At 40.6% G+C, this 26,294-nt stretch overlaps 2 protein-coding genes across 5 annotated transcripts in view; one reads left to right on the plus strand and one right to left on the minus strand.

The window, feature by feature from the left end:
• Positions 1-1,490: 1,490 nt before the first annotated feature.
• Positions 1,491-18,129, minus strand: LOC310953353 (pleckstrin homology domain-containing family A member 1-like). Of its 4 annotated transcripts, XM_083922367.1 has the most exons (14): positions 18,041-18,129; positions 13,066-13,284; positions 12,107-12,163; positions 11,954-11,999; positions 9,570-9,667; positions 8,978-9,109; positions 8,514-8,654; positions 7,857-7,925; positions 7,078-7,142; positions 6,892-6,955; positions 6,692-6,781; positions 5,361-5,434; positions 4,510-4,584; positions 3,090-3,446 (listed from the first exon to the last, which is right to left on the minus strand). In XM_083922367.1, exons 2-14 carry the CDS (start codon positions 13,204-13,206, stop codon positions 3,221-3,223), a joined length of 1,278 nt encoding a protein of 425 aa, XP_083778493.1. In that variant the 5' UTR covers positions 13,207-13,284; positions 18,041-18,129; the 3' UTR covers positions 3,090-3,220. The 4 variants fall into 4 exon arrangements, with proteins under 4 accessions (XP_083778494.1, XP_083778493.1, XP_083778495.1 ...); XM_083922369.1 differs by lacking the exon at positions 4,510-4,584; XM_083922370.1 differs by lacking the exons at positions 3,090-3,446; positions 4,510-4,584 and adding an exon at positions 3,596-3,875.
• A 2,418-nt stretch (positions 18,130-20,547) lies between these two features.
• phactr2 (phosphatase and actin regulator 2) overlaps positions 20,548-26,294 on the plus strand; it is a gene marked incomplete at its 5' end in the record, with an annotated part of 38,320 nt that continues 32,573 nt past the window's right edge. The window contains one exon of the mRNA XM_083922565.1: positions 20,548-20,683. Coding sequence (XP_083778691.1) covers positions 20,548-20,683 — 136 coding nt within the window. The remainder of the gene's footprint in view (positions 20,684-26,294) is intronic.

Genomic DNA, 26,294 nt, shown 5'->3' on the forward strand with positions numbered 1-26,294 from the left:
TCTCCACAGTCTGCAATGATGTCTCTGACTGTGAGTGAGGCCCCTGAGAGTGGAACTGGGGCTTAATTTCCACGTCTGCGGCGACACCAAAGTCCTGCATCTTCTAATAAGGAGCTGAGGTAAACCGCCTGTCATCATCCTGATCGACTCCGTGCTGCGTTCAAATGCAGTATCACACACACAAATACTGAAGCCCAGAATATGTCACAGCTGATTATCTGACTGATTAAAGAGGTTTTACATATTCAGTGTTTCTCTGTGACCTCACTCTATAAATCCATCTACACATACTTTTTAAAGCCAGAGGCTGCATATCGGAGCTGATGAAGGATACACAGACATACATGACTGAACCATCAGTGTTGAGGAGGAGATGTTTACTGTATGTGGTGGTGGAATGAAACTAAAGTACATTTACTGTTGTGAAACATGATGCAACATTCAAATCTACAACCCAAAAGTTTATAAAGCTACAACAGAAAAACATACATTTAGTTACAGTTACAGTTACAGTTATTATAGTGTAGCGTTCCCAGAATACTATTCCCATAATAATAAAAAGAATACATATGTTTATTTTAGTAATATTTTCAACGCAGTCCATTCATATTGCAGTAAAGGGATAGTTTGGCTATTTTGAAGTGGGGCTGTATGAGCTTCTTTACTGTGTACATGCTCAGAAAATTAATTTATTTCTATTGATAGTGACAAATCAGGAACCAATTATTGTTTTTAAGGTTTCAGTGGAAGCATATTTGAGGGGAAATAAACAACATGGGGACATAAAAATAATAATTATTGCATCCCAAGTTCAACTGTAAGTCAATCAAAGAGCAATTCAACATTTCCAAACACATTCTCTCTGGAAATAATGTAAATAACCTTTCAGCTGATTGCTCAAATAACGCACGTCTAGTGGAATCATATTGTGATGATTTTATCATACAAAAATGATCATGATACTGAAATGTAACCAGTTGTTAAAGTTGAACCAGTTGAATTGATGAAATGAATTGGACAACAATAAGGTTATTATGTATTGTGCCTTAGTGTTACGAGTATAAAAAAAACCTCCAGGTGGAATTTGATAATGTTGGGCGTAAAAACTTGGATGACTAAAAGTAATTAGAGAACAGCAGAAACAGTCTGATTTACACTGAGGGTTATGGAAGCGTGGTGTATCCAACCTACACTGATTGTTTTGCATGTTCACAGTAAATCACATTCATAATACGTTTTGCACCAGTAATTTATTTTAATGCTAATAACTAAATCATCGTGTCACTGATTACATAACTGATGACTTGTGCAGCACTGTTTTTTCATTAACTCCATAGCATGTTAAAGGAAGTGAACCCGAGTGAAGATTTTTCACTCACCACAAGAGGGCAGAGGGAGCCTTCATGAGTGCACAAGCAGTTACACCAAATAAGATACTGCAGCTCTTGAATAGTGCTGTTTGGAGATAGATACGCACAATACAACCACGCGCATTTTCAGTGTTTATTTCTTTCAAGTTATCCACATAATAAATAGAGACAATTCAAACCAATTACACCAGACTGAAACGGGGTGAAACAGCTTGACTTGGTTGGGCTGAAATGAAGCAGGCACTTTAAAAAAAAGAAGATTAGTGTGTATTATTTAGGACTACAGTGAGACATGTTTAAATAAAACCATGAGGCAGCTGCACAGGGTCGGCAACACAGGTACACGGAATAAGATCAGGAAACATCTAAAAGCATATAAAAAATAAATCTGCTGCACACAGCTCTATTCTGCAAACACACAACACACAGGCTGTAGAGAAAACCTACAAAACAGAAAAACAATCTGAGGAATCATTAGAAATGTCAACATGCAACGGAAGTGTCTGAGCTTGAATGTTTTTTTTTCCCTCCTGTTAAACCATGATTCAAAATGTGTCATGGAGTTTACACAGTTACACGCATCTTCAAACAATGGTTTACAGGTTCAGATAACTCATGGGAACCAGTTGTTACCCTGTCTTTCAGGGAATGAAGCTTATCTAGAACTGACCCAGCCCTGTTGTTAAAGTTTTTATTACTATGCATTACAAAATACATAAAAGCATACTTTCTCTTACTTCCCACCTCATCCAGTATCACAAACATGAGTCCATAAGGTCTGGTGGGCTGAAATGTAGCTGCAAAAAGAGGCTGATTCAGGCTGTGAAATGTTTGTTTTTGTTTCTCATTTTATTATTGTTATATTATAAGCTACTTTAGCTTGTGGTCTACTAAAATCTCATTGACGACGTAGTTATATGATTGAACAACTTAACCCTACCATACATTTTAAAATAAAGAGAGAAATTTAGATTAAAAGCTTGTTAATAAAAAAAAAAAAACAGACTGAAATTTGGCTGCAATACATTTGGTATTGCATTATCACACAATGGCTCTTTTGCATCTAGTCTTAGACCAGTCCAGAATCTTTGAATTGTAATTTGCATTAAAGCGAGGATTTGTCTCAGGCTTGACCCATATCTCCTTCGCTGGCTTAAAATAGTAGAAAAATCCAGGGTTTATATAGTGAGTGTATGAATAGACCACAGTTTAGATTAGTAGATTAGCGAGGTGATGAAAAGCCAGTCCTCTTTCTCTCTCTGTCTCTCAGACCGGACGAAATAGTTTGTTACCTTGAAATCTCCCTTATTTTCTTGGCACAAAGTGGTTTACAAAAAACCTCCGTCACATCATTGTGCCTGTACAGGTTAAAATAAAGCTCTGTCACTGAATTCTAATTCAGCACAACGTAATAACTAACTAAAATTTGTAGTTTTGTTTGACAACATCAACGCTTAGTAAATAAATACACCATTGTAAATGTGACAGCAGGCAGAGGAGGTGTAGGTGAAGACTGGGTTGTCTTTGGCACGCGAGTGCAGTTCAGTGGTGACTCAACTTGTGTCTCTAGCACACTGACGGCACCGATGAAGGTCGAGGAGCTGAAAACATGAGTTTGTGACATTTTATATTGTCACCCGCCAACAGCTTTGGTTTGAAAACCAACGTCTGCCCTTTTTTAACACCTGTTTCCTCTTAAGTGTCCAGTTTAACAGCTCAGACCTCACTTACTGGCAGGTCAGCGTCATCCAGGTCCAGGGGTGGTTCAGGCATGTGGGGCTCAAAGCTGCTCCGCCGTCGCCATGGTGAATCCTCAGAGTTATTAGTGGTGGTCACAGGTGGTTTGCAGGTCACTTTGCCAGGCGCGTCTCCTGCAGGGACAGGCGTGCTGGCGTGTGACTGGGCCGTGGCAGCAGGCTCATGAAGTGCTCGCTGTCCCATGCCAGGCTGCGAGCGTGTACCGCACGTGACAGCAGCCCCCCACTCTGGGTAGCATGGTGGCATGGCAGATATGGGCGAGCGAGGGACGGGGGGACCCGTGGGGCTGCGGTAGAAAGTGGAACGGCTGCTGTGTTCCTGCAGCAGAAACAGCAGGAGGACACAGAGAAAGCAAGGGGACAAGAAAAGGTGTTAGTAAGAAAAGCAACATCCTGATATGTGCAGTTTATTGGAGGAGACTGGAAGTGAATTACAGACTTGGAATTAGCACCAGCATGTGGAGCCTGATGCAGCTTTAGTAGAGTTGGTACTGAAGGTTGTAGGTGCTGAAGACAAGTAGCATTGCTAGAGAGTGGAGATGGTGGTAGTAGAAGCAGCAGTAGTAGTAGTAGTAGTAGTAGTAGTAGTAGTAGAAGTAGTAGAGGAAGCGGGAGTAGTGGTAGTAGTGTCAGCAGGTTTTAGTTTTGGTAGTCTCAACAGGTTGCAGAGGAGGAGCAGAGTGCCTTAGGAAGCAGTGGTTGGTTGTTGCTTATTAATTCACAGCTTTTCATAGTCAGATTTCAATCTCTGAAACATAAAAGAGGAGTATGGGAAGAAAGGAAAACACTGCAGAGGTAGTGAAAGCAAAACTGGGTAGCCACTGCAGCATTTGGTGAGATGTTCGTTAAAGAAACCCAACTATGAAAACCATCGAGACTCCAATACAAATAACTGTGTCAACTTTAAGATCCTGTGTTTTCTCCCCCAGCAGCATAGATACCCTGTGACTTTGCAGGCTAGTGTAAAGGCTCAGTAAATCCACAAAGTATCACTTAAGCATCGCAATATTGAAGAATTGGTTGCCTAGAACAAACATGTCTGAAAATCCTAGGGAGAGCCACAAATTTATTAATAGATGCTTCATGCTGAATCCAAAGGTCCGAAATCGAGCTCATGCTGAATTTTAGGGGCCGTTAGACATTAGGACACAGAAGACATGTCCCATTAGCCCTCTTGTACACTCTAATAGTTCTTACAAACTCAAATATTCACAACTAAATCAACACAAGACTATTTGTTACTCGGGACATGTGGATTCAGCATTTGCGAGTGCTCATTTCAAAGCTCTTAAAAACATTTAGCACACAAAGGGTATAGGAAGTCAACATGGGAACAAGTATCTTGTTATCGTGTGTATGAGAAAGAGAAAAAAAAAACATACAGGCAGCGAACAGGAGGGAGGAGGAGAGACAAGCAGGATGTCACACATCTAAGACAGGTACACAACTGCAGCAGACTGCAGAGATAACAGAGCATGAAGGGAAGAGAAACAGAAGGTGTGAAAGACACATGTACCCAGTAATAACGACAGAGATAGAAACAGGCTTAAGTATTCATAGTTGGTCAGATAAGTCATGCAGAGACAAGTGAATGTTTGTGCATGGATTGTACATAAAACCATGTATATTTCTATTTAATTTCACACTGGAGCATCAACAATAAATGTGAGGATATGTGAAAGCTGTGCAAGGGAGGGAGGGAGGCCCTGACTGCAGGTCTTTCAGATGGTTATATAGTCATATTCCAGCTGTTTAGAGTTATTTGGGTAAAAATATTACTTTTTAACATTTGAATGACTTGAGGTATTCTTGATTTCAGTTACCATGCCAGTAGCGAGTCATCACATGCGAGAGAAGCTAAATCAAGCACACCTCAAGTCTCAAAATTCCTGAAACAAGATTTTTTTTTTTAACTGGGAACTGTCTGAGCGCACTGATTGCGCTTAAAATGACAGGGCGTAAAAAAGAAAAGGAAGGCAAAGGAGGAGGGGAAGTGGATGAGAGAAGCAGCGAGGACGAGGGCGTGAAGGGAGGAGCGCTTGTTGGGTTATCACAGCCATACTTAGGATGTGGTTGGTTCTGAGAGAATAAAAAGGGAGTATCAGATGCGTCGTCAGATCTGATCTGCTCTCATGTCTACAACCATAGAGGGCCAGCCAGTGAGTGGAAAACAGTATTATAGTAAAAGGTGAACTTATAGTTTGAAGGGGGGGATTTAGACGAGCTGACATACGTGCTGCTGCACTCCCCGATTCGAGACGTATACCTCTGTATACAGGGGTTCGACAGCCGTCTGGCCTGCCGCATCTGCAACAACACAGTGCAAAGCAGTATTAGAGCAGATGGGCTGTGTGCCCAGAGGGAGAGGGGAGGTGGAGAGAATGTGACAAAGAAAGAAAGGGAACAGAGGATAGAGAGAAGGGCACAGGAGAGGAAAAGAGGGGTGAGAGAAAAAAAAAAGCAAGAGAAAGAAAGACAGGAGGGAAGAAAGAGGAAACTGTAGAGAAACGGACAGCGCAGAGGTGTTGAGAATAATTCCAGTCTAACCAGAAGGGACCAAATCTGTCACTCTCTCCTCTGCAGTAAGGACTATGGAGCTGGTTTACTTCTCTCTTCTCACCTGCTCAAGTCTGGCCGCCTGCCTAAATGCATGTAGGCTGCTGATAGAACTCATCAAGTGGTTCCAAAACTCAGGTTCTCACACAGATTTGGTGGTTTGTGTGAATACACCAGTCCATCATAGTTCAGGTGGGGATGAGGGACTCGTTATCTTGCATATTAATGACCTACTTTAGATAAATCAGTATAGAGGCACCTGGTGGCTCAGGGGTTAAGGTGCTAAACATGAACCGCAGTTTGTGTCCAGCTGGGGACCTTTGTCTCTTTTTCTCTCTCCTCTCATTTCCTGTCATCTGCCATTTGTTTACAGTCTAATAAAAGATGGCCAAAGGAATCTGTATTTTGCAGTTGGGTGGAGGCGAGGTGGGACGAGGAAAATGCAGAACAGGCTGTGAAAAGTTCAAGGGAAATACAGCGAAGATAGCAGGATAAATGATAATCAATATAATTATTTCCTTGCGGCCAGGTAGCAAATGTCCCAAGGCCCTGTACTGGCCCACGGCTCAGGAGTTCTGAGCTACTGATGTAGACTACACAGAGAATTTAGCTTCATCAATCTTGTTTTTGGACAGCCACAACTAGAACAGCTGGGCTTAATATGTTGAAAAAATAAGATCATGGGGAAAACATATATGAAACATAATGCCAAACTACCATTTCTGCTTTTCTGCATCTGTTTGAGGTTGAGTCAAAAACAAGTTTCTTTGCATCTCTGTAGCTTAAAGCTTTATGAGATTTTGTGAAAGCAGGAAAGTACGAACGAACAATAATAAATAGATGACATGAGCGAAACAACAGAAATAAGTCTTCTGAACAGTCTTAAGTTGAGTAAGTCTCAAGTTCTGCACATGCAAGTCGAGTCTGAAGTCATTTCCCTTGTCCACACGTATATCAGAGGTTCTAAATTTGTGACTTCTGTGCTGTAGTTTAGTGCAAGATACATACTGTGGCAGCAGACCTCCCAGGCCCCCGCTGGGCCACAATGGCCCCAGACACAGCCTTGATCCAGCTGTGCATCTCCTCTGGACTGTCCGCCTAGTGGAGAAAGAAAAGAACAGTGTGTGACAAATCAAAATAAGAGAGAACGGGAGACATGGACACAAGCAAGAGAGCAACTGTACGTTCCCTTTGTCGGTGAACATTACCTGTATGAAAAACGTCCTTGATGTGGTGACGACCTCAAACAGATTATCTCTCATCATAATGTCACTACAACAAAAGTGGAACACAAGTCACATCATATTTATCTCATCAAATCTAAGTAAACAACATGTTCCTGGACAAAAGACATATTTTTGTACAATGGGAAAATGTTGGGACATGTCAAATACCTCTGTTTGCACTCCTGTACTTTGTGAACTTCCTTCAGTGGGATCATTCTCAGAGGTTCTTTCTCCTAAAGGTAAGAAAACAACACTTATAACTTAGTCCTATTAGAACATTTGAAGAAGCAAAGACTGAAGTACACAGGAGAGATATTACCGTTTGCATATGAATTACAAATGCTTTTCTAATATGTTGGCTAATGTTGGTTTCTTGCTAGGTTTTTCTGTTTCACCGAGATATAAGACCATGAACTTTCCTAGAAGTAGCAGACTAAAACTAAAAACCTTGATGGTTGTAACTTTCTTGACCAGGACATTTGATACAGAGGACAGAGAGCCTGTGCCCTTGGGGCCTGTTGATAGCCAAATAGACAGATAGAAGTGTCAAATAAGGGCAGACCCGGACAAGGACTGGGTATGGGATGTGCAGTATTATCCTGAGGACAGTCTGTGTGTGTGTGTGTGTGTGTGTGTGTGTGTGTGTGTGTGTGTGTGTGTGTGTGTGTGTGTGTGTGTGTGTGTGTGTGTGTGTGTGTGTGTGTGCGTGCGTGCGTGCGTGCGTGCGTGCGTGCGTGCGTGTGTGTAAGAAAGGCCAGGGGGGAACAAGGCATGATAGGACATGTGAAGTGAAAGCAGTGAATTCCACAGACTGCAGATAAAACATGTTCGAACTCGGGACTGTGTTTGTTTGCTGCTACTCTGCATCCGAATGTGAAAGTCCAAATGTGCCATCATTAAAATAACATCTCTTAAATGGCTTCACATAACTTAACCAAGTTAATTACCAAATCTGACTTGAAGTAACTCATTGAGTTTTCTTCCAGCAGGAAATATCGCCGTTTCCAGTTCCTCATCTGGGAAAAAAAGGGAAAAGAAGTTCAGATCTTTTGTAAAATCTCGAGGCAAAACAACATGTTGCATTTGCCAAATTGCTCCAATAATAAAAACTATTTTAATGCTAGTTCCAATCCGTTAATCTTGTCCCTACAGTACATGTTATGCAATGTCTACATAGAGGAGGAAGTTATTTATTATTGGCTATTTAAAGCTATTTTAAGTACAGAACTGTACACACTGACATTTACTTTAGGCAATTCTTTATCACAATCAAGCTGACAGAGATTCTCATCATCTGACATTCTGCAAGTCACAAGACTTCAAATCCCCTTTTTCCATCCTACATGAAGATTCCCTTTATTTTTTGTGTTTGGCACTTTAATTGGTGCCATTAGTCATAAATGTTATTGCTGGGGAGGCTTGCTAAATGCAGTGAACAGAAAGTGTGTTGTTGCACTGTATACAGCCATTGATGCCGTCCACCACCACATTCCTTACTTGAAAGAAGTTTTTAGATTCACAATTCCTTTTGTAATGATGAACTCTGAACGCTACAAGCAGACCAAGTGAAACCAGCTCAACCCAGACAAGCGGCTGGTACCCACCACAGCTCCCTGTTTGACACAGTAGCCCGACTTGATGACGGTGTGCTCCTGAGCTGGCCTGCCCAGGAAGTACGGGAGCTGGCTGTGGGACCGATGCATGGACTCACGCTCTGCTCTGTCTGCACCATCACCACCATCGTGCTTGAAAAAGGATGGAAGACACCAGAAATATTGTACCGTTCTGACAACTTTTTTTTTTTTTTAAAGACAGCCACAATCCATGTTAGAAAGAATTGTGAGTAAAAGGTAGAGCAATCTCTTAATCATCTCAGATCTACTAGATGCGATAAATTATAAAAGAACTGTGGGAGTTATGCTAAAATTTACAAGTGAATTTAGGGCTAAAGTTACATATATATACATTTTGCTTACTCACAATAAAGATGGTATAATAGTAAAATCAATAGCATTCTGTGAACATGCAACTTAAGAAGTGTGTATTTGCACGCATGTGTCATGTTTACTTGGGTCTGGGTGACGATGGGGACTCCTCCAATGATCTCTGTCTTATAGGAAACTTGTTTCTTGGGACCTACGACATCCGACGAAGCCTTCTGGTTCTCTGTATTCGGCTGCCCATCCGACAACTTTGGCACCTTAGGAAAACAAATACATATCAGACTTGAGAAGTTTGAGGGCGGTTTTTAATTAAATACACAATTAGTAAAGCAGAAATAGGTGGTTTGTAGAATTCATCTGTAGGTTGAAAAATACCCATTTTCTCCATAGTTAAAATACAGTGTGTTACTTGTACGCATGCAGAAGTTGAAAAGCCTTTCACACATTTAATATCCATTTCCTTTCTCGATGGTTAAGGAGAACAATGGAAACAGTCCTTTATCCAAGCACAACAATACAGCATCCCGTTAGTCATGCTCTGACTCACTCCTATCTAGTTTCTTGACAGTCCACTCATTCACTTCTACAGAAAAGGAAGAAATTAAAGTTTCTCTAAGTGATAAAACATGAGCCAAAGAGAACAAATATATATGCTGACTAAGGGACGGACTGTATGCCTTGTGTTATCTGTGAACAGTGCGTGCGTGTTTGTCTTACAGTGATCTTGGTGGCTTTATTAAGAGCGTCGACCCAGTCTACGAGGTCCTGCTGATCGTTGGCCTGCAGGAAGAACTTCCTCATCCCAGCATTGATGACTAATGGATCATAAAAAAAAGAGCAGTGGGAACAATAAAAAGAGTGAAAGTATATTCAGACAGCCAGAATACATTCTCTACACTACATCATCTGAGTCAATCTGTGTTTAATGTGAATCACACACACACAAATAAGCACTACAAATACAAAGAAGAACAATGATGTGGGTGCTGACTAATTGCACTTCTGGCCTTTCTTGTACAAAAAAATGTAATGGAGTGTCAGCAAAACAGATCCACTGCCACAGATTTCTCTGAAAGCAAAAAAACAACTGAGCCAAGGGACTCGCCCACACACTACCAGCAGCGTTCCCTCTGCATGTGGATGATGACCCAGCTGCCTCAGTCTACCACCACCTACCCATTCTCACACATTGGCACATTTTTACACCAATGTCAACATGAGCATACCCATTTTCAAACACAAAGACATTTTTGGGTCAAATGCTGATTAGCTATGGATCAGGATTTAAGAGTTGAAAGAACTCAAGTCTCTTCTTCTCCCTCTCTCTCTCTCTCTCTGTCATACATTTTTCGAGTCTGCAGCTCAAACCATCCCTGTGTCTGCTCGATTTCCTTTTGACACCATGGGAATAAATTACATTAAAGTTGGACTGGTAAATATGGTGGGGGCGAGCTGTAAAAGGCGCTGGAAGCTCCAACGCTGTGACACAATGAGGATCATTCTTCCTTGTTCTATGTGTTTGGTCCAGCTCTTGAGACACACTCAAGATCTCGCTCTCTTTTTTCCACTTCCCTGTTAATAAATCTCTAATTGTGGTCTCCTTCGATCTTCAAACGTGTCCACTGTATGTTTGGGAGTAAACTTCGTAGTAGTGGTGAAAGTGTAGTGGTCTCTTGGGCAGTGGGAAGGCAAAATCTAGGAGGAGGGGTATCAGATATGAGTCATAGTTACACATTATAAAACAATGTGTGCTGCTGAGAAATGAAGTCAGGCAGGCACCGGAGTTCACACAAATACACAACTTTTGATGTCTCTCACCAAGGCACAGACCCATATCGATCAACAATCACACACTGCATTCTTGTATCTCCTACAAGATCTGTAACTGTGACGTCCATAACCTAACTTTTCCAAATACTTCATCACCTACAGTATGTTTCTAGTTGCTAGATACAGATGGGGAGCAACAGGATTCGTAGATATTAGCAAAACATGTGGCACACAAACATACAAAGTTTAAAAATAACTTCATACATCTCAGGTTCCGATTAGGATACCGGCATCCTGTCGAAACCTCAACAAGGCAACTGGTGCGCACTCACACACAGCCAGACAGACACACACACACACTGTCACGGTCGTCAACACACTAGTATTTCCTGCTATTGAAGTGGATGGAACAGCAGGAGAGGGGGTAGTAAACAATTACATGGTATGGAGGTTTACAGCTAAATAACCTGCTGATGGTCCATATTTATGCAACATTTTTCATTCCAGTCTTGACCACACAGGGTGACAGGACAAGGACAAATGTCAAGATAAAACTCTCTCCCTCTTTGTTAAAAAAAAATTTCACCAGAGGCTCCCTCTCCCAAAACGACGTCTTAATTGGTGGATCTGTGGCTGGCAATTTCTAAAACTGACATCCATAAACTGGTTCTTTTCAAGCAAAACCCCTGCAGTACAATGTAGAAGGCAATTATAAAAACAGGACTGTTGGGATATAAAATGATCCAAGAAACTTTATCAAGTGCCGACGTAACCATCTCGTTGATTAGGATTATGAAATCCAAAAAGGAATAAGCAATCCTAAAATAGTTCAACCTGATCAACACAAACTCAGGTCATCAACTGCTGTTGCCTCCTGCATCTTTGTGTTGGCTAAACAAACAATGTTGAATGAGGCTACCTGGTCAAGGGTGGAGAAAGTATGTGGAAAGCAGTGCTTGACCACGTTCAGAGGGCAGAGAAGGACAGCAAACACTCCTCCCTTCGGTTATATTGAGTGTACTCAGCTTAGCGAACATATAATTAATCACACCGCTGCTGATGTTTGCAAAGCACTGCAGGGAAGCTCTTTACTTTATCAAAGATGCACGTTTATTTGAAAACTTGGACTGCCATTTAATATGATTCATACTGCCAAAAGTATTGTCCCTAGACACATTAGCTAGACCATGCCAGTACAGGAAAAAATGATTAAACTGAAAAAAGGTTAGAAAAATCTCTCTTCTTAATGTATCTTTATTTTCCTACTTCACAAGGAAACTATCAAATTCATTTTAACGCTAGCAAGATTGTGGTGATAAGTTCTTTCTTACCGAAGCAGAACTCGGCCTTCGGTCTCAGCTTAGTGGCATCGCTGACCTAAAGAAGGAAAAAGTGTTAGTTTACCAGTTCAATCAGTTAATCTAAATTACATAATCTTATCATGTTAGTTTCAGCTAAACTTTTGTGGCACTATTTCTTCTTACCTTAGAGATGTAGGTGAGCTTCAGGGAGCCAACACAGTCTGTACCAACAGGCAGGTTCTGTGGGAGAAAGAGAACAATATACACATAAAATGAACGCTAAAACCATTCACCATTTTATTAAGACAGGGGCTGTGGATTAACGACAGAATAATGTGTGTTGGGAAAGGGAAATCGAGGGCAAAGCGAGTCAATATTTTACAGTCTAAGTTCAGTAGACTTTAAATGCACTTCATGATGGATTATTTCAGTTTCTTGCTGTGCTTCTCAAACAACGGGATCCAGATTTTACACCATTAAAATTGATGCTTTTTCAATCTATAAAAAGAAAGAGACTTACTGAATTATTTAAAATTTCTCATTCACTACATGATTTATGAATACTTCTTGTAACAGTGCACTTAAAAATACAGCATATTCGAACCAGCATGATGTACAAACCAAGAGGAGACTTATACTGTAATAACAGTGACACAGAGGGACACGGTTCAGAAAATCGTTACCACTAAGGTCAATGCAAACATGAGTGCTCACTACACTGACTCATCTAGTGAGAAGACAAAAAAAATGCCAGGTTGTGGTCATTCTAACTTATTTACACAAAATATCCTGAACTAGTCCTGTGCCTGTAATGCATGCTTAATTGCAATCAGCTAGAATTAAATAATACAAGTTCTCCCATCCTTGTATGTCTGTCTGTAGCTGGAAACATTTAGCCTGTACTTAGTTTTGTGTTCATAATGAATGACGACAACTTAGCTAGAAGTGGCCCGCAGTTACCCTTCAGTTGCATGAGAGATGATTATCCACAAAGTTCACTGATTAACATTACCTGGCATGCAGTTACCTTAATTGTTCAAGTTTCCATCAACAATTAAACATTAGCCTGTGCAGTTACCTGGATGATTTGTTCCCCCCAAAAAAAAGCTAAAAGCTAAGCTAACACAGCCCTCTGTAATTACCTGTGGGTTGTCCATGAACCACACCAAGCTTCCCTGCTGCGTGTCCAGTATGAAGTAACGACGCAGGAACTTGCCACTGCTCTCGTTCTCTTCTATGTCCAGGAAGCCACAGATGCGGTTCTGTCGGTCCACATAAGGCATCTCGCCGCCGGGACATTCCCTGGTCTGCTGGGGCCGGGAGTGGAAAGGAGAGGGGGCAAGCGGGATCAGGAAAAATTCCTGAAGGACAGAGAGAAAAGAGTGGAAAGAGAGATGTGTGAGGAGGGAGGGCGTAAATGAAGAATTTCAGTTGTCTTTGTGCTGAGCCTTGCTAGCATGACCTGCTCCCTCTTTCTCTCCGTATCTACTGTATCTTTGGTCTCTGCCACCTGGAGCTCACTAGGCTACAGCCTGCCAGGGGATCATGTGACACGAACCACAACCCCGCCTTTATCCTTTTATATCAGCCTCACCCACTCTCTCTTCGAGTCCCTTTTTTTTTTCTCTTGTTACACTCACTACAGACTTCACTCTCTTTTCTCCACCCACCCTGGCTTGCTCGCTTTCTCCTTCTTCTTTTGCAGTCCTCCCCTCTCTCACTTTCTGTGCTATCTCCTCCCAACTGCTCTCTCATCCGATTTGGCAAGCCTCTGGCCAGCCCCTTCTATCCCCTCCCTCGCTCCACAGCTGAGCACCTACTTGAGCATAGTGCAAAAAAAAACAAAAAAACACCACTGAGCTCAGTCATATTTGACACAAAGAAACAACACAAATGCCCTCAGGAGCTGCGTGGGAGACAATGTGTGACAACTGCTGAGGTCTAAAATCAGGCTGGATAATACTGCCAAAATCTTCTTACCAGATATGGGTTATTTCTTATCTCGATATTGATATATATCATGATATAGCATGTTTTCTGTTTATTTAAATATATGACTAAAGCCTATTTTTGTACACCCCTGTATGAATTAATTGAGCTTAATGGTTGGACAATCTTGTGACTGGACGGTTGCCACTTGGAGTCCAGTTAGTTAATGACACCGAACTGAGAGCTAATGTAAACTGTGATGCAAAAACAAAATTGCAATCTTAGATTTCTCAGAGAATCTGATGTGATACATTTTCCAGGAATATCTCTGAGTTAGTAGATAAACTTAAACCACGTCATTTTATATCACGATATCTCAATATACAAATGATTTCATCACATAAGATTACATTGAAAGACAATAAATGATTGTGTTTAATTATTCTCCAGACCTAGTCTGACAGTCTTTTAGTCCTACAAGTGCGAAAGCATGCATGTCAATGTCAAACCATGTGTGGGTGGGTGCAGCATTACTGTGGGCATATTGTCGCATTAGCCTGTTTAAGCCGCTGTCTTTTTGGACTGAGCCTAAAATATGTGATTGAGATGAGTCTTTGGAAAGCAAAGATAAAGACGCTCTTTCTCCAGGACATTATGAGCACTGTGTGGGTGGATTGGGGCAAAGCCGGGACAAAAGGCCTGGTTGTTGTGCATGGACTCTGAGCTGAGAGCTTCACAGTTAGCCCCTGCATCTACCCCAGTCATCACAGGCACGAGAAAGGAGCAACACTGTCAGAGTCAACACTACACAAATAGTGATTGTTATGTGAGAGTGTGAGACGTCTTTGTTGAGTTTAGTGATCCTGTAAATGAGGTGATGTGCACAAGTTCATCTGCATGCATGGTCATGCATTTCTTTGATAATGAAAAACAACATTCCAACAAGGTGAAAAGGTAACTGTGTGCACTACTGTAACTACTTTTAATTCAAGATTAGTGAGGCTGCTACCAAGAGTGATGTTTAAGAGTTTTAAAATCTGCTGTCAATATTTAAGGCAAATATACATTTTTACATAAAACAGATAACATAAAGAAACATTTAAATATGAATAAAGGTTGACTGATTGAATGAAAAAAAGAAATGCTCCGATAAAACAACATAAATCATCTGATTTTAGAAAAAAAACGCGCCCCTACATCCATCCTGCAAAAATCCATCACGCTCTTTTCATCCTGTCCATTTGCATTTTACAGTATCACAGGCACACGCCTTAAGCTAGACATATGCTAAATGACGTTAGCATTGGTATCTATGAGTAAGTTAGCCCGCCTACCTCCGTGTAGCGTGTACCTCATTTGAAATTTGACTGAGGCAACTCGATCTGCCAGACTTGCTGACTACAGCTTTAACAGAGCTCAGTAGGGCTACACGAGTCCTGGGATTTATGGTGCTTAGAGTATACTGCTACAATAGTTGCTTATTGAATTAAAAAATCTGAAATAAAATTATTTCAATAAAAAAAAATTGAACATTGAACTGAATACAAGAAAAGAATGATTGATATATTTTAAAGTGCAATTTTCTACTGAGCTTACTCTCTTTTAGCAACTAACTTAAAGAAATCTGCGTCTCTCACAATGTGTTTATTGCACAAGTTTATATCACAATGAAGATGTAAAAAAAATATATTATTAATCATATATAATTATTGTACAAGCCTAGTTTATAGTGAGGTTCAGCTCATTGTTTAGCTTTCTGACCTGACCCTTTTGGTTTACACTGACCTATCTCTCTAATAATGTCGTTTTTAAACTCAGAGGGCTTATTTTAAGTGAAAACGTGATAAAAAAAACAACCAACTGTACACTGTCTGCTCAGCACCAAATGACAGACAGCTGGTGAACATAGTGGAGCATTTGGCATCTTAAGTTATGTCCCTCAGGACCAATTTATTGTTATTCATCTGCAGAACTGTGTCACAGTTATTTTATTGTAAAGATTATGTTATTGTTGGAGAGTATTTATGACTTTTTCCATCTTTTAAAGACTTATTAGGCTACTTGTGTAACCCATCCATTGTGTTGAGGACAAATACACTATCCCAGTTTCTATTTGAGTAGTCAAGGTAGCATATGTGGGTTCTGGAAGCGGAGATATGATGTTTAAATGCTTAACACATAACCAGGATACTTCAAAAACAGATCATTGCCAGGATACTAATGTACATGTACTTTGCACTCATTTGCCCACGGGTGGGTGGTTACAGAGCAGAAGCTTCCTGTGTGATGCATTAATACTGAAAAGAACACCGAGTGACAAAGACAGACTAACAAAATAAATAAAAAAGTAAGTGAAATAAGAACCAGAAGACAGCAAAGACAGGCAAGTTTAAAGGTCTAACTCTAAAGAAGGACAAAGGCGGCATGATATTTGTTGACTTCTTTCTAGGTCAAACATTCCCACAGTAAACTCGCTCTTTACATTTGCTGCGAGGCTTTGTCTACATCATATGGAAGCCAACTGGTCACACAGGTGAAGTCATAAAACAACAGTACGGACCAGCTGGAGAGCTCAGTGGAGCTTCAATTCTTTCATGAATCCAGACGACTGCTGTGGTGTCGAAAGCCACGCAACAGCTGTAACTGTGGAGCAGAAAGCCTGTATGTTTAAATGCCTACTTACCAAATGCCTAATCTAGGTGTCGAGGAGATCAAATTTCGTTGTGCAGACAGTCTCAGAAAGACCAATGACAGAAATCTTCAATGAGAAACAAGCATTTAGGTACAAATGCAGTTTAGGGACTTAACTAATAGGCTCTCTGCAGGTCAAAGGTAGAACAGGTCGTTCTGGTTCAGCTGAAAAGAGTCATTTCTGGTGAGAGTGGCTCTGAAAGCAGCACACGAGGACAGCAGGTTTGACAGGCTTTGGCCTCCCCAATTCACGTTATCTGCTCATACAGGGTCCTTTTTACCACACAGCGATATGCTAGGGTTGGTTTTTGTATTTCCAAAACAGAACAATATGTAGTTGCTCATTAGGGAATGGTTGAATATGTAGAATTTTCATTAAAAGATTTTTTTTAATATAAATTATACACCCACTGGGCATTTTGAGAGGCACGGAATGAACGTATTGCTTTTCCATAAATATATATATCTAGTTTGAATTAATATTTTGTTTAGTAAAACAGTCTATGTTACTAAGACATCAGACTTAACCAACAAGCTTCCAAATTTGACTAGTAACAATGAGATTGTAGCTATCTCAAATGGGAGTAGTTCCTAGTATGAATTACATTACAGATATCCAGAATAATCATTCTACATATCTAAAATGTTATTGTGGATATCTAGCATTGAAAGCCCAATACACCTGAATAGCAAAAGTGAGGTCATTCATACTAGTAAGAATGATGTTGTAAAATGAAAACTACTAAGAATGTCACTGTGGATGTCTGAAATTATCATCCTGACTAGTAAGAATTTAATTTTGAATAGGACAAATGGCATTATGGATATCTAAAATGTAATAACAAAAGGTGTGTGATTAGATTAAATGTTAGAATCACTCGCCATATGCTCACTAGCCTACGTTAACGTTAAAGTTAACTAGTACAACTGACTAACGTTATGTTTTAAGTTACTAAGACAACCGACCTAACCCACGAGCTTCCGAGTGTCACGCGGGATAACGTTCAAATAGCGTTTAACGTTATATCTAATCACACACTGCTACACTACGTTATAACGCTAACGTTAGCTGACGCGGGGCACGTCAGCTTACCACAATCACGCTGATATTTGCTAGCAGCCTCGGCGACTCTGGCCTGAAGTTAACTGGGAGAACATGTAGGTTAGCCTGCTAACTACTTCACACCACAAACTTGTCAAACGATTCACGCATAAACCTTATTAAGATTATATTGATTCACCACCTAAAAGTGTCACTCCCGTACTGTTGAACCCGCTTAGCAACAATAGCGTTTTATCAACGTTGGGTTAGGTTACTGATATCTGACGTTATTATGGCGAAGAAGTTTTGTCAGACACGATAACCTAACGTTAGCCGACTTGCCTTAGCCAAGCTCATGAAACACAACTGGCAACTTTAGCTGTACGAAGCAACAAAAATGTGTGTATTTGACGTTAATGTTAACATATTTTTCTAAACATTACGAGTCAGCTTACCCGGGGGTTCTCTTCTGTAACGTCTAACGTCCCTCTCAACGGCCGTTGGTCTCGGTGTTTTCGGGTCTGTCCTCTCAGCCCATCTCCACCATAGCTGATCCAAGGCTAATGGAAGGAGGCCGGGACACCAAAAAAATGGAACTGGAGCTGCGCTGTTGCAGGGTTCCAGCAGATGGCGCTATAAAATAGAGTGATGATTTCCGCTCAGGTGCTCTTTGGATGCGCTTGGGCCTTTTTTATTCTTTTTCTCATCTTTAATAGTTACACAAATATAGTTACGTACAGTGACACAATCAGTGCTATACTTATACTAATACTTTTAATTATTCTATGATACTGCGCCAGCTATTTAGCCTCTCGGTAATTGCAGACCAGATGTATGTGTCAAAGCTCAGACTTTTTTTAGTGCCCCAGCCTCGTTCCATCAGCTTTGAGCTGATCCAGGACAAACGAGTGAGTACTTGTGCTGCTGCTCAGTGTGGCCCATAGATTGTATATAATCAGGATGATCACTCTGTGGTTAAGAAAAACACAGGGAACACCTCATATTAATACCAGTTAGTAGTCCAAACTTTTCAGGAAAACAATCACTATTCTCTCCTATACATCCAGTCTAATGGGTGCAAAGATTTCATATATTAATTCATATAATTATTTTCATTTCTATGTAAAGTGTATGGGTCGAGCAGGATCTTGTGGGCAGGTTGGCAGGATGAACACAACTGTGCTTATTCAATCGGTTGCATACGCAAAATATAAGCCCAGAAGCATAGAAACTTTGTTTGTGGATAGACGGAGATCTGTGGCCAGTTTCACAAAGACATTTTAGAATGGTCTTTAGTGTTAGACCAGTCTTACAGTAAATGTGCTGCTTGATAAGTCTAGACTTTTGAGACCTTTTTAAACCTAGTTTGCCACCCTCCCCCCAGGCTGGACTCAGAGCCACGTTACTCTGATTCATTTAGAACATCTATCCGAAGATCTAAGCCAAATTCAAAGTCTATCGTTGTAAAACGAGCCCCCAGTATCTTATAATACATCCATGGTGGTGCTACAGTGCTGCTACAGTCATTTCGCTGCTGCAGTGACAGTGCAGAGATGGCGAGGGCCAAGACCCAGAATCACCGACCAATCAGAGCAAAATGGGGTTTTAAGTTTTATAGTGGTTAAAGTAACAGGCACTGTAACAGAGGTAATAATATTCAGATAGATGGTATGAGAAAAATAATGTGTTGGTTTTTTTTTAACTTGTAAGCTGAGCCACATGATTAAAGGAGACCATGAGCTGAAAGCATGCATGTCACATTAGCCACGTGACAAACCACATGTTTTGTTTGGATCAAGCCTGTCAGCCTATAATAATAATAATAATAATAAGAAGAAGAAGAAGAAGAAGAAGAAGAAGAAGAAGAAGAAGAAGAAGAAGAAGAAGAAGAAGAAGAAGAAGAAGAAGAAGAAGAAGAAGAAGAAGAAGAAGAAGAAGAAGAAGAAGAAGAAGAAGAAGAAGAAGAAGAAGAAGAAGAAGAAGAAGAAGAATTGCCCTGGATGTTAACATCTGTTACATTTTGATTGCGATCTTCTTCATTCAAACGCCAAACCTTCTGGTGCCGGAAAAAGAGATCAGAGTGAGAGCTCTTTCCTTTATCACCTCTAGGTATAAAACATGAGTACTGTGTGTGTCAACATATGGAGGGCAGAATATCTTTACCAGAGTGGTGATTTAGCGACATCTAAAGCTTAAAAGCTGCAGCCACTTAGGTTACTGTGACATTTTGTCATTGCGTAACATTGATTTGGTAATCCACACTAAAAATGAACTCTTCCTTCAAGCAAATACCTTATTTTGTCTGTCTATTTCAAAACTAAACATCCTTGGCTGCCTCTCTTTGTGCTCTTTCAAGGACTCAGTGTCTCTACTACAGGTCCTGCATCCAAATGCTTTAATATCTTTTTTTGTTTTTGTTGGGGAACAGCTGAAGGCCTTTTGGTGATATCAGGCTGGCTGAAGACATCCACTTCCCGATGATAATGCCTTTACATTCATTAAAACACCAGCATCTTCCATGCAAGCAAAGCAAAAATGGCAGTAAAAAGCAATGTGATGCAAATTCACACATACAGCTGAGGTTAATCTTATTGCTATATTCATTTTTATTCAAATATCCCACAGTGTAATAGCCATTGTGATATTTAGCCTCCACTAACACTAAGAATTCAAATCTTACATTGTAAAAGAACAGGTTGAGTAGTCAGTCAGATAAGGGGCATGCAACCAGCATTACCTTTCAGGTCTTCACTTTGTAGTCAGATCACATTTCAACAGTCGTTATATAAGCAACCTGTCTTTCAGAAGCAATGGGTGTTAACAAACACACTCAAACACACATGGTTTGTCTGCTGCATAAGAAAAGTTTGAGTGAGTGGAGGAGGAGTGGTAGGCGGGCCGCTGCTGCTGCTGCTGAGGTTAATGTGACATTTTTCTCGTCTTCACGTCTGCCACCCCAACCATGGAAGAGGAGGGGGACACTCACCCTGAGATGAAGCTGTTTTCTCTGCCCTGGCCTCCCCCCAGGTTTCGCTCCCTCAGTGACACCTCTGGATTTCGCTCCAGAGTGCTGTTCAGGCTTCGGGGAGCCCGCTCAGGTAGGACAAACCACCAAAACTAAATGAGAACTTATGATGCTGTTTTAAGTCATTTCAATTAATTCAGCTGAACTGCCACTGTATTTCATCTGCAATATAAAATGGCTCTTATTACTTTGGATGGAGCAAGTTATACTAGTTGCTCTTGTCTACAGACAGCATCTCTATATGAGTAATAAAGCTGCAGTGACTTCCTGCTCTCCCACACAGAGGGACTGTCACTCTTTCTTCCTTTTACATTTCGCTCTGGATGTCACAAAATATCTTTCTTGTCTTTATTTACAATGCCTGTAAAGTGTGGTCTGCTTGGTTTCATGATTGATTCAGGTACAACACTGAATCTCAGTGGATGTAATTAGCTCTAGAGTCTATAAATGGAAGTTCACCATTGAAGGGAATCATTAATTGCATAAATATTTACTCTTTTTTTACTATGACACACCGACCTGAATCATCACTGTTGCACTTACACAAGTCACACAGTGGGTTGGATGGAGATCACACATACGTACATACACTTGTGACTGAAATATCCAGCCACTGAATCGTTTGTGAAGATAGTATGAAATCAGTAAGTCACTTTCTTACTTATTTGTACTTAATTTACATCTGTAAGTACTTGACTTTAACTTTGACTTTAGACTTTATTGTCCCCAAGCAAGGGGAAAATCTTTTCCACTTCACAGTACAGTTTATGGGCAGCACACCGACAGATAATACACAGATGGACAAACACTATTAGTTTTAATTAGACATTAAGTGTTAAAAAAAACAATGCAACCTTTTCACAGGAAGTGTAAGACTTTTGCCACGGTGTTAATTTACAATGTGTCCTTAGCCTCTTACGTAAATGTCAGTGACACAGTTTTGCCGCCTGAAGCCTTTGGCTGTTGAGCCCTCACATGCTTATATACTGTGTCAGTGGTAAGAGCCACTTCCTGTCGGCCCATCTTCAGTGCTTTAGCCCCCACCTCAGGCTGCAGCAGTGCTCTCTGTCCGATTCACACGCCTACACACACTCTGACATATAGTGCAGGCATGAAGTTTATTAATACTGCTCTTCCATGAAGGCTGCCGTGTTTGCAGCCTGAATAATTTATAACAGTGTGGTGCAGTAGTATTTATATTAGAAATTGCCGTTATCGTGGTTGTCTTCAGTTGCCACAGGAAGTGTTCTGTGTTTATGGTTAAGTTGTAATTACAGGAAATGATCGTGGAGCAGAGCAGTTAGGAAATTAGATGTCCAAAGTTGTTTATGTCTCTTGTCAGTTTGGATTTTGAGCTTCATGGTTCGAACTGTCTAAGAGTGCCTTGGCTTAGTCTGAACATTAAACACTATGATTGTTCAATACATAAATCAGTAAATATACATTTATTGCGTTATATTTTTTTCCAAATCTATTTTTTATGGAGTAACCTACAGATTGAGACCACTCCCACTCACATCTCATCTCACAAAAAAGAAGATCACTTTACAGACTCTGTGTCGTGATGTTCAGTAAAATTAACTTTTTGTAAATCAAGCAACAGGGGGAGCTAATTCACCTTTTCACAGAAAACTGAAATGGCATCTTGCACATACTGTACATACTGTATACCTATGTTTTCACATCCACTCTACAAAAGCAGCCTGATGGAGACAGAGCATGCTGGGTAAATTTTGCTACATGTCTGAAATGATTTGAATCACAGATATGATCTGCTATTAAGATCTTAACAAATATCATAAAGGCTATTTCTCTCTGAGAAAGGTGATTTTCATGTCCATGTGGGTTTCTTTGTGTGTTTTTTTTCAACCAACTAAGAAAACATGAGATGTAATAGAAAATGCAGCCCACATACTTGAGTCACAATTCAACAGAAAGCCTAAACAACTACATGGTCGGCCATTTATGTAAAAGTGAACCCACAGAATTGTTTGTTTAGCATCGACAACCCGCCCCCACTTTTACTTATTCTTTCTTTATGTCCACTTCATTCTTATCAGGGTTATGGAGGACTTGAACTCTATACACAGATAAAACCATGATTGGGAAAGCTAGTGCATTGAAAGTGTGGTGCGGTGGTGCAGTCTGGCGACCTGTCCCCTGCCTTCACCCCCACAATCCTCAGATAATAGAGGCAGGAATTAACACTTCTGTACTATAAATGGAATTGTGTGTTATTAGGTTGATTTTAAAAGCAGTTCTAACCTATTATACAGGTAATGTGTAGTAGTTATCACTAACATATCGGCCATTTTGACACAAAAGTGTAGAGGAATGTTAAATGGATTGCATTTATATTGTTTAGTCTTAACACAAGTCACGATTGACACATTTGCACACTGGTGGCAGAGGCTACCACGCAAGGTGCCCCCTACTCATCAGGAGTCACAAACTCCCGATCACTCCACCTCCTGAGCCACAGCTCTCAGGATATTTCCCCTCAAACTTATTCAAATCAAATCATTTCTCATACAAACTTGAAAGAAATTGAGATCTGAAGTCCAGTTTTTGATCTTTTAAAACAGCAGTAAGCAAAAACAATGTCACTACAATTGCACCATGTGCTGAGGAAGATCCTGCATACGATCGCCACGTGATGATCACGTGATTCAAATACATTGAATGCTCTTAAGCACCCTAAACAAGAAAGTGTTAAGTTAGTGATGATATATAATGCTATCTTCTATCACTAATGTGTCTATAAGAACATGCTCATGCCTGCTGCATTTGAACTTGTGCACTCAAATGTGCATTTGTGAAAAAAATCAATTCGGGATTATGTGTGGGGCTGAGATGCTCTTCGCTATCTGTTGTAAATAGCATGCTGTCCTCCGGATGGGCGCTGCATCACTCTCGTAATTACACAGGCAGGGACGAGAAGAAAGAAGAGAAGAGATGGATGTAAGGGAAGAAGAGAAACAAGCAGAAGAGGGTGAAAAGGAGTGATATATTAGGGTGAAAATTAACAATAAGGGACAAAACGAGGAGTGGGAAAAGAATCACAGAGCGAAAAATAAAAATGCTGCACAGTGATTGGATGAGAGGAAGCAAAAAGGGGTGCAAGGACAGCATGATTAAGGAGGAACAGAAGACAGATGAAAGGCTAGAGAAAAGAAAAGGACAACAAAGGAGGAGTGTCAGCTTGCTGGTGCTCACTCTTCCTCGTGGGTGCTCTGCTCGAAATAACATTGATTACAGACCCCTTTAGTCTGCAATAACTACTTGTTAAATTGTACTGTAGCTCAGCCCTTCCCCCTTCACAGCCCACACACTGTCTCTTCTAAGCCACTGTTGTAGCCTCTGCCACCAGCATACCCCAAACGTTTTCTCCAGAAGATAAAGGTCCTATCTTTGATTGTGTTCACGCATCATCACCGCCTTCAGCTGCTGCTTTCGTTTACCAGGCTCACAAAACTCAGATCAAGCTGTCAGACTAGACAGCGCTGATCGAATATGACTCAACATTCTGTTAATATCAACACGTTTAATGTTTCACGGCCGCCATTGTTTTCCACCGACCACGCACCGCTGTTCTGTTGCTCTAATCGGTCGTAGTTCTATTGAATTGTGTCCAGAGGCATTTTGCTCTATACATTGATAACTCCCCCTTTGGAAGAATTCAAATCAATTTTATTTATAGTGCCAAATCATAACAAAAGTTATCTCAGGACACCTTACAAACTATGTAAAGACCACACTCTATGATTTATTTATGATGAAGGCAGCAGGCACCACCACGATCAGCAGAGACCTGCGAGACCACAAAGAACAAACAACTCTGGGGGAAGAAGTTGAATTAGTAACATGCATTGATGAGACATGAATGATACAGACAAAGAGGAGAGAAGCTCAGAGTACCTGGAGAAGAATTATCCCCCGGCAGACTAGGCCTATAGCAGCATAATTAAGAAAAAGAGAGGACCAAGATTAATATGCATTTGCCATTAGTCTGGTGATGCTAGACTAGCTTTGGATATATTTCAGTCTGAGCCTGACTTGCCATCCCTAAAGCCACATTGCTTCCCTAAGAACCAGACAAACTAGTCTAGTCCCCCTCTGCTTTGGGCTGATTTCCAGCAGCCTTAAGTGGTCAACCTTAGTCAGCCTTAAGTGGTGTCAGATCATTAACTGTATTTGTTTTTTGTTTTGTTTTTATCAGTGATGTGTAATGGTTTCACATCACTGATAAGGAGGTCCCAGGTCAACTGATGCTTTTAAGTGTCGTTCTAAAAGACAATCACAAACTGGTTTAATCATCTAGGACGTGTTGGTCTGCTGTTATCTCATTTTAATTATGCTACACCATATGATGATACTGAAAGGCAAACAACAGGTGCTTGTAATCCAATAATTAAGGTGATTGCATGACGACCCACAGCTGTGTTCTCTTGATTGTCGTTGTCTAGCCTGAGCTCCCTTCGGTCTTCCTGAACACATTTTAATGCGTTTAAAATTTTAAAATCATTTATTTCTCTTCTGATCACACCTGTGCCTGTTTTTTTGGGGTGGGCCGTATGTGTTGTTCGCACATTTAATGGTGAGAAAAGAGGATTTTATAAGTTTTTAAATGCCAGTTGACCTAGTGAGGTAGGCCTGGTAGCGCTGTCATTTTTATCTCCTTAGTTTCTTGGGTGCGATCATGTGTGTGTGCGTGTGTGTGCGTGTGCCTGTGCGTGCGCGTGCACGTGTGTTTGTGTGTGTGTGTGTGTGTGTGTGTGTGTGTGTGTGTGTGTGTGTGTGTTTGGAGTTGATGAGCCAGTTGTTTTCCTTCTAACTTGTTGTGAGCTATTTCCTTGGACTGCATGAAAAGTTAAAGTCTCACCTTCTCCATTTCTCTCCCCTTTCATCTGTCCATCAGTAACTCTGTGTGGTTACTTACTCACCCTTTAACTCTATTAATATTTGTTTAAACCGCTTCACACAGGATGTTAACATCACACTGCACAGCCTAAAGTAACGCCGTGTACATACAGTACAGTATGTGAATTGCTGGGTTGATTGAAAAAGCAAGAAAAACTGAGAGACATCATGAACACAATAATATATGATATGATATATATGATCAACCATCATCCTATATGATCATCAAAATTGAGTGCAAATTGTTACAAGGATTTTAAAACAAGCTATTTTTTTCAGTGTAGATCAACTCAGAGTTCAGGATTAGGCTCAGAGTTTGTTGAGCCTGTTTTCTGAAACACAACCTCAGGAAATTAAAATTCAACGATTGATTACACAAGTATACACACGAGCACAAAAATCAGTCTGCTGCTATAGAGCAAAGCCACTGCATCCACCGTCAGACACAGGCATACAGATGACCATGTTTACCATGTTAAGTAGCTCTTCCCAAACACTTGAGGCATCATAATTGTGTGTGTGTGTGTGTGTGTGTGTGTGTGTGTGTGTGTGTGTGTGTGTGTGCTTGTGTGTGTGTGTGTGTGTGTGTGTGTGTGTGTGTGCGTGTGTGTGTGTGTGACAGAAAAACAAAAAATCCGTCTGCCTCTTCATCCTTCTTCCGCTCTCTATCTGTACCTTTGATCTCACCTGTCTATCTCAGAGTGTATGTGTATTGATTTATTTAGCGTTATGATTATGACTGATGTTGTGTTTTATGATCCGAG

Source organism: Echiichthys vipera (assembly GCF_963691815.1).
Source record: "Echiichthys vipera genome assembly, chromosome: 11".
NCBI lineage: Eukaryota > Metazoa > Chordata > Actinopteri > Perciformes > Trachinidae > Echiichthys > Echiichthys vipera.